Source organism: Denticeps clupeoides, chromosome 10 (genome assembly GCF_900700375.1).
Source record: "Denticeps clupeoides chromosome 10, fDenClu1.1, whole genome shotgun sequence".
NCBI classification, from domain to species: domain Eukaryota; kingdom Metazoa; phylum Chordata; class Actinopteri; order Clupeiformes; family Denticipitidae; genus Denticeps; species Denticeps clupeoides.
Window position 1 is genome coordinate 10,002,474 of NC_041716.1, and position 12,363 is coordinate 10,014,836.

General features: G+C 42.5%; 1 protein-coding gene across 3 annotated transcripts in view; it reads right to left on the reverse strand.

Moving 5' to 3' along the window:
- Positions 1-12,363, reverse strand: part of pofut1 (protein O-fucosyltransferase 1) — a 14,262-nt gene continuing 1,899 nt past the window's right edge. Inside the window, exons 1-7 of one of the 3 annotated variants that reach the window (XM_028993446.1) lie at positions 4,713-4,897; positions 4,283-4,404; positions 3,681-3,863; positions 3,309-3,421; positions 2,957-3,149; positions 1,313-1,555; positions 1-1,226 (exon numbers count right to left, since the gene is read on the reverse strand). In XM_028993446.1, coding sequence (XP_028849279.1) covers positions 1,032-1,226; positions 1,313-1,555; positions 2,957-3,149; positions 3,309-3,421; positions 3,681-3,863; positions 4,283-4,404; positions 4,713-4,836 — 1,173 coding nt within the window. In that variant the 5' untranslated portion in view covers positions 4,837-4,897 and the 3' untranslated portion in view covers positions 1-1,031. Of the gene's footprint in view, positions 1,227-1,312; positions 1,556-2,956; positions 3,150-3,308; positions 3,422-3,680; positions 3,864-4,282; positions 4,405-4,575; positions 4,898-12,363 lie in introns of those variants that run through there. The other 2 variants (XM_028993447.1, XM_028993448.1) reach the window with 2 other exon arrangements.

Here is a 12,363-nt window from a genome sequence, read left to right on the forward strand (position 1 = left end):
ATTAGAATACTGTATGTAGGTTCACTTAAAACAAAAACATAAATAAATGCTCTTGACAAGCCCCTCAATAAGGCAAAACATATGTCGTTTCTGAACATTCTGGGAAAAAAAAAGAAAAAAGTGTCATTCGCTTGGCGATAGATCTGATGGCTGATGCTCTTGATAAATCTGGCAACACATGGTCTGTCCCGAACGGAAATCAAGCTTGAAATGTACTTTACTCGGTCATACAAAATGCAGCAGTCTATATCATTAGTACGTATGTACTTAAAGATGCCGTAGGGAAAAGTGTTCTCTTAAAAAGCATTTATTCCCAAATATTCCAGACATCTGTGACAAAGTAAACAATTACAGTTAGCCATTTCCTTGATCATGTACATTCATGTAATTTGGCAATATTTTAGAACAAAGATTAAAAAAATGGGTGTGTGGTAAGGGTTTGGCTCAATATAACTAGAATACAATAAATTATGCATTAAAACATAATTAACAAAATTATATGTGTACCCAAACAGAGAAACAATATTTTTAGCGATCAGTGTGATATTTTTCTTTTTTTATTGGAACATTATTTACTTTGTCACTCTTTGGTCCAAATGTATGTTCAAATTCACATCTCACCATGCAGCTTTTGAAGGAATGATACTGACACAAACAAGTCAAGAAAGTCGTCTATGGGCGATACTTTCAACACTAGACACTAGAGTGTAAACGCATCAGACATTAACCGGCACCACCCTCTATAATTAGCCTTCGAAGGATCGTTTTCAGGCCCCCTTAGTAGGTCAGTTTGCACAGCCCCTCTTCTCTTAATCATCCACCCAGGGCACAGCAATAACATGGTGGTGCCGTGGAGAAGAAAAAAAAAAAAAAAAAAAAAAAGTACCCCAACCAACGTTAAAAAAATATTTATAGTGTAAAATGAACTTATTTCTAAGTATATAGACTCCCATAATAAAGTATATTATTCACAGTTTCCCCACCACACAACCAGTGATGGCTTTTGCAATTCTAAAATGTCTTTAGCATGATCAAAGTTCATCTTTCTTTTTCTGTTTTCCAGGATAGTCCATGCCAAAGAAGGAAGAACTACGTCCGTGAACATCACGCTCCCGTTTGACGAAGGCAGAGAAGGACGAAACACAGTTCCCGATGAAGTGGTTGGCCTGGCCCAGGATGTAAAGATCTGTCTGTGCAAAGTCTGGGCGAAGACTCACCACTTTAACCTGAGAGTTAATTACAAAAATAATTACACACAAAAACATGCAGATTTAGGAAGCATCATGTTTCCTCTCCTTTTCTTAAGTCTTACATTGTCTTTGAAGGCCTTCTGGATCTCTGAGCTGTGGGACTCCGAATCGGTCGCTATGTAGATGGCCTTAGCATCAGTTTTCTTCACCCAGAGTCTCAGTGCACGCCGGATCTCATTCAGGTCCGGGAGGCACATGGTCATGGTGAGGGGCAGGGCAGTCTGCCGGTCGTAGCCCACACACTGTGGGGACGCCATGAAATGAGGGCCAGCTTCTCCATTCTCCAGCATCTTGCAGGCGCTTTGCTATAAAAAGGCAGAAGCCAGAGCAAGTAGAGTGAAGAACATGAATTTTGATTGTGGTGCACACATACAGTATGATGCAAAAGTTTGGGCAGCCGTGTTAAGCTTCATTATTTTCCTTTAAAAATCGTTGGTTGTTAAGAGATAAAAATGTGTCATATAGGACACACACCAATTTAGAACGATATTTGTGAAGGGATACAAACTTTATAGGATTTACAGAAAGTGTGCAATAATAGTTTAGAATTGTTTCTCCTCTTGCAGAAATGACTGCCTCTAAAACGCTTCCTATAGCTTCCAATGAGAGTCTGGATTCTCAATGAAGGTATACTGGACCATTCTTCTTTGGACAGAACATCTGTAGCTCATTCAGGTTTGATTGCTTCCAAGCATAGACAGCTCTCTTAAACTCGCACCACAATAACATACAGGTCTGGGGACTGAGATGAAAATTCCACAACGTTGTACTTGTTCCTCTGCCTGAATGCCTTTGAGCAGTGTTTAGGGTCGTTGTCATGTTAAAAGGTCCGGCCCCAGCGCAGCTTTAGCTTTGTCACTGACTCCTGGGACATTGGTCTGCAGAATCTGCTTATATTGAGTGGAATGAACTTTAACAAGATTCCCAATCCCAGTCGCACTGGCCACAATGCCACCATGCATAACGCCCCTTGTTATGCCCAAATAACCACAATGCCCAATAAGTGACTCCATCTGCAGCAAGATGATGTCTTTGGTGCTGGTCTGTGGGTTGACTCTGACTGGTCTCACCATTCTTTGCTTCTGTTTATCTGAGATTTTTCCTGGTCTGCCACTTCGAGCCTTAACTGTGGTCTTCCATTATCCTCAATATGTTGCTAACTGTGGAACCACAACAGCTGGGATCTCTGAGACAGCTTTCTCCATCCTTCCCCTAAAACCATGATGGTGAACAGTCTTTGTTTTCAGGTCATTTGAGAGATGATTTGAGACCCCATTTTGCTACACTTCAGAGAACATTCAAAGAGGATGGAAACCTGGCCCCCTTAAATACTAGCTCTCCTAATTGTATTCGCCTTTGTATGCAGGTCAAGGGTCACTGAGCTTACCAAAGCAATTCTGAGTTCCAATAATTAGTTATTGGAACCAATAAAATGACAACAGTCTCCAAATGTATGCACGCTTTCTGTAAATCCTATAAACTTAATTTCAGATCTCAAATATCACTGTGTGTGTCCCCGCTGTGATATATTTAACTGGAAATATGTCATAATAAAGGAAAAGGAAAATCGTGAAGATTAACAAGGCTGCCCAGACGTTTGCATCCCACTGTTACAAGCAGTGATAAAGAATAATACAACGTTCATGGTAATTCATGTGCATCCATGGATTTTAAAGACTTTACAAGAAAACATTTGCAATACTCACCCAGTCAGAGCCGATCCTGAGGTGGATGCCCACATAAGGCCTGGGAACATGAGCTGCAATTAGACCCTCGCCCTTGTCCACCATCTTCTCAGACCACACTACATATTGCTGAAGGCCACGGTGCTCCTCCAGGACAGGAAACTGGGCCGGGGCACCGGGGAGAGCAAGAACCGGGTGTTCTGATGGGGGATACCTTCAGAGAGGAGGGACATGCACACGGTGAGTGCTAAAGCACAGTCTTCCTATCCATCCTGGGAGCTATTACGAATGAAACCTTAAGATATTGTTATGAAAAAACGCTGATCAATGGAAAACGCAGATCAAGGTAAAACTGACAGTGTGACTTAATTACCTCTTCATCCAGTGAGGCAGAAAATAGGAGGTAAAGGACAGGCCGGAAAAAAGAAAAGATGTGTCAAATTCCACGCCAACGTAATCCCAAAATGGACCAAATGGATTTCCATCCTGTAATAAACAAAGCACAAATGTTTATTAATATTATTATCGCTTCACGGACTATTAATTTGAACATTATTACAATATTAACAACCAGTCTCCAGGTGGCGCTAATTCTCCACTCATAATGTCAAAATGTGTGTTTCTAGCAACTGGAAAATTCAGCTTCTCACTCGCACACTGTGGCATCTAGAATTACAGGTTACACTCAAGAAAGACAGAACGTGGACTGTTCTGACATTCTGGGATGTGCCGTGGCCCCGCTCACCTTCATGGGGCATGACTTCCTGTCAGGGCTCCGCTGGGCGGACGACTCGAAACAATACGCTGCTCTCTGGCCCGGAGGCCAGTGTTTGGGAGCCAGCTTCTCCATGAAGTCCTCCAGGCTCACGACTCTATGGTACTCAGCCAAGGCCTCAAGCTGGAAAAATTCCTTGTATGGGACATGGACCTGTAGACACAGAACAATAAGTAAGATCTACATGCAGGGAGACGCTGTCTTGCTCTGCTTTTTAACCTGATACAATTACATTTACAGCATTTATCAGACGCCCTTATCCAGAGTGACTTACAATCAGTAGTTACAGGGACAGTCCCCCCCCTGGAGCAACTCAGGGTTAAGTGTCTTGCTCAGGGACACAATGGTAGTAAGTGGGATTTGAACCTGGGTCTTCTGGTTCATAGGCGAGTGTGTTACCCACCAGGCTACTACCACCCTGGTGGCATTTTTTTTACATGTACTGATTCCTTATCAAGGATGAGCCTGGTACCGTTCTGGTGTTCCAACCGGAACAGTACTGAGACCCGCTCTGACTACGTCACCATACAGTAAGCGTTTAAAGCGACGTTTCCTTGTGGCTGTGGCCTCACATTCGTGAACGGTGGCGCATGGTGACGGTAAACAATCCATGGAGGAACCGCCAGGGTCCGGTTCAGCATTTTTGCGAAGGCTACTGAACCCAGGAAATGGTCTGCCTGATTTCCGAACCGACCTGCAATAAAAGGAGACAGTTAACTAAAGAAGTAAAGAAAAAGTATCAACCAGTCATGACTGTGTGAGGGATGCATTAAACGCATCCATTAAACACACAAATGGAACAATTTCCCAAAAAGCAATGACAAAATTCCAAAGTTATTTTCTAAACTTAAAAAAAAAAAAATACCCGTGAAAATAGATGACATGAGGACTCGTCGACGCCAAATTGTAATCGATTTCGCTACCTGGAGAGGTTTTACAAGTAAGCCCCGGTTACGTGGAAACAGTGTTAAAAAAAAGTAGTATTACTGAACAACTAGTTACCCATGCACGGGCAGTACAGGACGTATCCGCTCTCGTCCCACGCCACTCCCTCGGCGCTCAGCTGGAGCGCCGCGCTCAGCCACACGAACGCCAGAACCTCCGCGCCGATCCGTCTCGCCGCCATCGCGGGTCGCCGCGCGGCCCAGAATGCACTGCGCGCACGCAGCTCTTGCGTAACCCCTCAGCTGCCGGAGAGAAGTCGGCTTTACACGAAACGGAAAGGTTTCACACGTTTAAAAGTTTAAAAGTGTGCTTTGTCTGAATCGTCCCTGTCAGCTTCTGAGACTCAGAACGCAACCAAAATACACACATCGTGGCCAGAATGTGAAACACCAAATACATGCATAAAAACAACTGCTGCAGTTATTTATCGTTTTTTTAAAAAGGAATACATATATTTTCAGTGAACACAGGATATGTGCAAACTAATTGAATCATGTCAGCAATGTTGTTTTAAACTTTTAAAATGCAGATGCTTTTGATACACCAGGTCTTATTTTATATAGATTGTGACATTTAATTATTGTTTAATGAACACATAGTTATGACATTTTGACTATTGTCATTTTTACTGCACATTCTAATCTGTATTTAAGCTTGTCTCAGAAAGAGAACGTCTTGGGTTCAGAGAAGAAAAAATAAGATTTATTGTGAAAGATGATTTATGCTTTAGCTGAAGTGAAGTGACACGTTAGAAATGACGAGGAAAGACTAAACGTTGCCACATGGCATCAGAATACACTGGTAGCGCCCACAGCTCCAGAACGCTTTTAATCATTAAGAGATACGGATTCTGCTCTGTCATTAAATCCTTCAGTAGAACACATGTGTGCAGTATGTGGTGTCCCCACCATGACACACACACACACTAAAACACAAAAATGATGACAGTGATAAAAAGATTCCTTGCATTTTAAATGGTTTCTTTGATTGCAGATTCATTTAAGTCAGCACTACATTAACGAGGGTCATTATTCACACATTAGGGAAGAGTTCGAATTATTTCTTTCTACTTTAGCACAAAAACGTTACAACAGAAAAGCTATTTCTCTGTATTTTCGTTGCAAGGTGGCAGAAACGTAATGTGCGATAGGGAATTTTAAAGACGAAAACATGGCACCGCATGCAGACGCCTTGCCGAAGTTAATAGCGTGATAATTGCTAAATGAGGTTTTACTGCACTGGTAAATCCAATGGACACAGTGGGCCGCGTGCGCACGTTCACGCACAAATACGCCCATCAAAGTTGAACAATGTGCACTTGTGCACAACATGCACGCTCATGCAAGTATGTGGAGCACCTCGTCGAGTGCATTCTGTCCCAGGCGAAGCAAGGGGTGTCCCTGGTTCTCACGAAAACCCCCGTGCCCGATGAGCTCGGCCGTCGTGGGCTGCAGCATGGTCTCTTTTTTCTTTCCCACATTGTTCTTTTGACTTCTTTCTGTCTCCCCATCCCCCCGTGACACACACGCTGACAGGCACGCACACACTCCAACACACAGCTTCGCATTGTTAGAGATGGCAGTGATAACACAAAGCACAAGTCGTTTCTGTAACTTCCTTCAGGTAGGAGTGCTAATTCAAGCTTCAAAGGGAACAAAACCCAAGCTTTCCATCGCATTCATGCAGTTGGACTAGTTTGTCTCTAAGTGTGTGAGTCTGTGTACAGTTTGTGTGACAAACTTTTTGAAGTTTTACCAGCACCACACAATGCACTTAAAGTATCCCTAAAGCAGAACTAGAAACATCAACCAAGAACCAAAGAGTGAGATGAAGGCTGCCGAATGGACAAATCACCTGAAAACCTACAGCGGGTTCTCCTACATTAACATGTTAATAAGCACAAAGAGTGAACTGAGTTGAGAGAAATTAATGAACACATAATAAGTAAAATGGGAAAATATATCCGTGCTCTTCCAAAAACTGTCAACATGATTCTCAGTCATGTCACAAACTGTTCAAACAGCTACTGTCAGGTAGATGGTACTGCAGCATCCAGCCCCGGACCAGCAGACCATCAGACTGTAGAACTCTGACCACAAACCAATTTGTATTTCTGTATATATGTCAATTGTTAATGTTTCTACATGTACACATACATACACGTCAATAAATGCAAACCAAGCAAGTTAAAGAAAATTGGTTATGTCCACATTGGGCCTGAAAATGCCATAAACTACAGCTGATGGCCAATACCACCCTATTGTACTGCCTGACAGGGGACAATACTATACTGAAAAGGACACCATGAAATGAAAAAGCTTGATGTATAATGAAAGCTTTCTGAAAGCTTTTCTGAAAACTTTAAACATTAAAGCTACATGCAAAAAAACACAGACTGTCTATACCGATCTTCATTGCAATCCATTATCTAAATTTGTGGTTTCCTTAAAGTCTTCCCTCCTTATCTCAAGACACACAAGGGATTGTATGTCCACTAACAACATCTTTCACAATGATATCAAATATTGAGGCTTCCACGTGCTTCAGGTCTAAAGCATTTGGAAACAATTGGTTGAATTAGTCTTCGGTGCAGGGCCTGAATTTGTACAATCGGACCTCTGTAGGTTACATTTAGTGTTGCATGAGTAAATACAGTTGATATGGGGAAAAGTACAAGAGCTTGTGACACAAATAAAGTGATTTATTGTTTTATGTATTGAATTACTTGTCATTCATAGTGTACTGTTCACTTTATAATTCTGGCTGTGCAAGAGCTATACTAAAAATGAAAATACAAATAATTACAATTAAATTTTGCAAAAAACAGTTATTATGAGTCATACATTAATATGTAGTGTATTATGCTGGTCATTTCAGTAATTAAGACAGTGCAGCTCTATGCATGGACTGAACAATATCTCGTCTTAATAAAAATGACTGACAGATCAAAAAGTAAAAAAAAAAAAAAAAAAACATATGTGAGTGATCTGTGGGAAAATATCAGGGGGTGGAACATGACGTACACGGTCTTAGGAGGAAACACCAGGTCCGCCCATGTGTTTTATCAGCCGGCTGCAGCCCTGTCCTACACCTGATAGGACGGAGCGCTGGCTCTACCTACTGCACTGCCCTCACTCGCTCACTCTATCAGCCCCTGCACACCATCCCTGCACCGATCTACGCCACAACCTCAACCTCTCCTCTTCTTTAGGGGCTTCCCTTTCTCACGCAGTCCCGCTGCAAAAAGGGCTTCAGCAAACCCAGTTGAATCCAATGGAGCCCTAATGGGGCTTTCCTGGAGCTCCAAAACATTGAGCTTTCAGTGTTTCCAAGGTCAGCGCTTCAATGAAGAGAACCAGAGAAAAGCTTGTCCCTCCTCTAACTGCTAACACGAAAGCCCCTTTCTTATTTGCAGAATAACGGTAACACACGGTTTTTAAATCATGTGCACATATTTCATGTTTGCATTCGAATATAGACATTATCCCGTCTATGGAAACATTGTGTATAATCTATATCTATAGTATCTATAGTATAGTATAGTATAGTATAGTATAGTAGTATCACCTACTTTCTATTCCTCTATTTGCACTTCTGATTTGATACAAAATGTATTTTGTGGGGAGTTTAATTTAATGGAATCTAATGCGACAAAATTTAATACTAGTCTAATATGAATTCACTTATACAGCATTAGACGTTATCTTCACTATTTTCACTATGGTATAGGCAATATATTTAAAATACAAACAAAATACTCCTTTTGTGTCCACGGGAAGAAAAGATGATCAGTGCCCCCCTGCTTGCCACCCAGGACTTTTCCCTCTCAAGAACCATGAAAAGGGCAGGGAAGATCTTCACAGATCCCACACACCCTGCACACAGACTTTTTGACTTGACAAATGACATAAGAGCCTGCAGACCAGGATGAGCTATGTTGTTGCACTTCGGTTTAAGCCATTTTGCACCCTGTTTCACAAAATAGTGCTTCCTTGTTGTTCAGGCATGAAATTGTTTGTCATTTTCTTAAATCACGAGAGCATCTGAAAAAACTTTTCTCAGTGCTGCAAAACATTGCCAGAGGTCGATAAAAAGGCGTCAGGCTTGTCCGACCCGACGAGACAGTGAAACAACTACCACAGTAACACCGGCGTAAAGTGCAGGAAGCACATCTGCAGAACACAATCGCACTTCTCATGTGGAGAGAAGTGGGAGGAGTTTGACAAAAAAAAAAAACTGAAAGATGTTGAAACAGCCACAACAACGAGAGCCTATTTATAGGTGGATTTCCGCATTACCTGGAAACAACTGTCAGAAGTTACATGCAGACTAAGGTCATGCAAATCTCTTTATTACCTGGGCTGCATAGTATAAATTAAAAAAAAAAAACTGTATAACTGTATTTAACTGTATTTAAAATGTGCTGGTAACACAATATAATGGATGTTTCTTCTTTATCTCAATCTAAACAGATCAGTGGCACTTTTAAAAAAAAATGCAGTGTTTTTCAGTTTTTACCTACTCGGTTGACAGAGAACAAAGTGTTTAACTATGTTACCTTAAGAACGTGTTACATTCGTTCAAAACCTGAAATTCCACATTTACAAAAGAAATAGCAGAGTTTCACGCCTTCTGCTGACAGCAGTCATGCTTCTCATAATGTGATTCTCGAAGTCAATGTTAAAAAAGATTCTGGGATGCTTACATTTACATTTACATTTACGGCATTTATCAGACGCCCTTATCAAGACGCCCTTACTTACAGGGACAGTCCCCCCCCTGGAGCAACTTAGGGTTAAGCGTCTTGCTCAGGGACACAGTGGTAGTAAGTGGGATTTGAACCCGGGTCTTCTGGTTCGCAGGCGAGTGTGGTACTACCACCATGTTTGATGCTTGAGTTGAAATTCAACAGATTTCTGTTCTCTGCTTCTTCATGCGTGTAAAAATAGCTTACAGATAATTTTTTGACACAATCTATGCATTTTGAGCTGGTTAGTGATACAAACAGGAGGCACGTATGTGTCTTTCTAGACATTTTTCTGTGAAAGGATGAAAAAAAAGTCAGAAAGCGTGATTTACCACACTGCCTGAATGAAAGCAGTTTACATCAAAAAAGGGGAGAAATCCGAAACGTAATGGAAGCGTGGAGCATTTCCAGGAGGAAGGATTAAAAAATGAATGATAGCGAAAGCGCGGTGGGAAACGACGGGGCCCTCGGGGGCCCGAGAGGCCGGAGCCAGAGGTGCTGCCGCCCGACGCTTCCCGACCGACGGGTGTCTGTGATGACTCTTTCGGTGGTTTTTTTTTTTCCCCTCTGTGTCGAAGCTGTTTATCACCCGGCTCTGGTAACATAAACCTCCCATCTGTTTTTAACCAATCACATAAAAAAGAAGAAAAAAAACAAAAAAACAAAAAAAACGCCTCAGCCCATTCAGGAGCCCGTGCTGTTTTTTTTTTTTTTTTTCTGGAGCATTCTGGTGTCAAGGAAATACAGACCAGATGTGTACAAATCGCCCCCCCCCCATCTCCCGTAATTGCCATTGTTGTCATCAACCTTTTATTATTTCTTCCACCCAACTTTGTCGGACACGCGCGGGACGCAGATTTCCATCAGGGCCAAGGTGTCCCGAGACAGGAGGGTGAACTGGGACGACGCCACCACCACCTCCACGGGGTTTGGGCTACCGGCATCTCCCATCTACCCGCTGCAGATGTTTCTATCGGCTCCCAGAGTTAATCAGCTCTAGTTGGGCGGTGGGCAGGGAGGGCTGTCCTTCTTCCTAATGGGTGAGTGTGTGTGCGTGTGTGTGTTTTTTTACGAGGTCCTGGGAGATGTTGGGAGGGGATGGGGAGGGGGGGAGGGGGGGTCAAGAGTGCTGCAGGGCTGCGTGGCATTTTAGGATGGCGGCACTTTAAAATCGATCTGGAGCTCCCGAAATGACAGAGTGCCGCTTTTTCGCAATCAACCTGAGCGTGACCACGGCCCGCGGGAGACTAAAAATGAGCGAACAAACAAACAGAGGGCAAGGCGGAGGCGGAGGAGTCCGGTCCGAGCCAGAGGAATCGCTTGTGTGCGTTCAGATCCCAATCATTCGTTGCCTTCTGGTTCGGAATTGAAAGGAAAGTGCACATTTTTGGCAAGAGCTGTGGGGTGTCTGATGCCACAGCCGGAATTACGCACAACATTTAAACATCACCAACAGCTTCTTTTTTTCATGATGCACAGTGGCTTTATACTTTTGGCCGGTTTACACAAATTGGATCATTAAAACTGCGCAATTGTGGCCGTTTTGGTTTGCTGATGCTCTGGTTTATTGTGCCAGCGCACGAGAAGGACTGTAGGAGTGCCATCATCCTTTTTGCGCGCCACGACGTATCGCTGAACAGAGAATGTTGTTTCCATTCTGTTTTGGTGACACTGGTCATGGCTGCAGGGCAACACACCCCCGTATGAACCAGGAGACCCAGGTTCAAACCCCACTTACTACCATTGTGTCCCTCAGCGAGACACTTAACCCTACGTTGGATAAGGGCATCTGATAAATAATGTAAATATACTAAAGGACAGAGTTTTGTGGCTCAGTTCCAGCGGCCATTGGCTTTTGGTTTATCCCTGATAAGTGCGTCTTGGCTTCTCACGGTTAGGGTGCTTTTTGTGACACGTTTTTTGTGAAACGTGTATTTGTAATAAGCACTGAACTACTCTAAATCAAGACCTAGATCAAGATCCTAGAGAGACGGACAGCGAGAGAAGGTTTATGCAACATTTTACTTTTATACTTTTATACAATAATAATGAAGAGAACAAAGCTAGCTGTTTTCCTGAAATGGATATAAGATCTGACTTTTCATGCTGTTTCGTGCAATCTGCGCTCTCTGTGTTGGCATGACATACGTGGCATGCCACAAAAATCAGAATCGCAGTCGCCTCAGTGTCCTGCGCGTACAAAACTATTTTAGTTGCAATGCAGTGCGTTGACTTGACCTCACAGAACAGAAACTTCAGAAACTTTCTGTATTATAGAGCAATAAACCGTGTGTATGAATTTGGATCGTTTCAAAAAGAACAGCTAAAGTAAACACTAAAGTAAATCAAAGATTTAAACAAATGGGGCAAAAGTTGATTTGAAGAAGTTGACACTTTTCTGTGGAAATACAAAATATAAAAATGACAGTTAATAGCACAAGCATCGTGTTATAGTCAAAATGAGTCTCATTAGTCCAATATCATGGTTTGTAGTTCATGAAAGACAATGAAAGATATGAGCCACGTGCACTGTAGCAGTGTCACAAATTTGATTGTTTAAGGTGAGAACAGTTCTGAAGTGGAGTCACAGTGAATTACACCGAAGTTACTCAACTATTACATTTTCAGCACTTTTTCGAGCAGGGACGTGAGCCCCCTTTTCCAATCCACTTCGCCGTGGGCGATCGAGTCGAAATTACCGCATAATTCATTTGATTTCCGCTGTAATGCGCTATTAAAGTTCGGGGGATCCAGGTCCGGGAAACGAAACTTTCATCCATGACTTTATGTTTAACATTTTTTTGGGTTTTAATCTGCACGCGTGACGTCACCAGAACGGATTCTTTCTTTAGCTTTAACCAAATCCGGCGAGGTGGGTGTTAATGTTAACATCAGTAAATGTTGGTGAACAGCGAGTAAGAAAAAGAGGAGAGAAGGGAAGTGAGGAAAGGTGTGATTCTC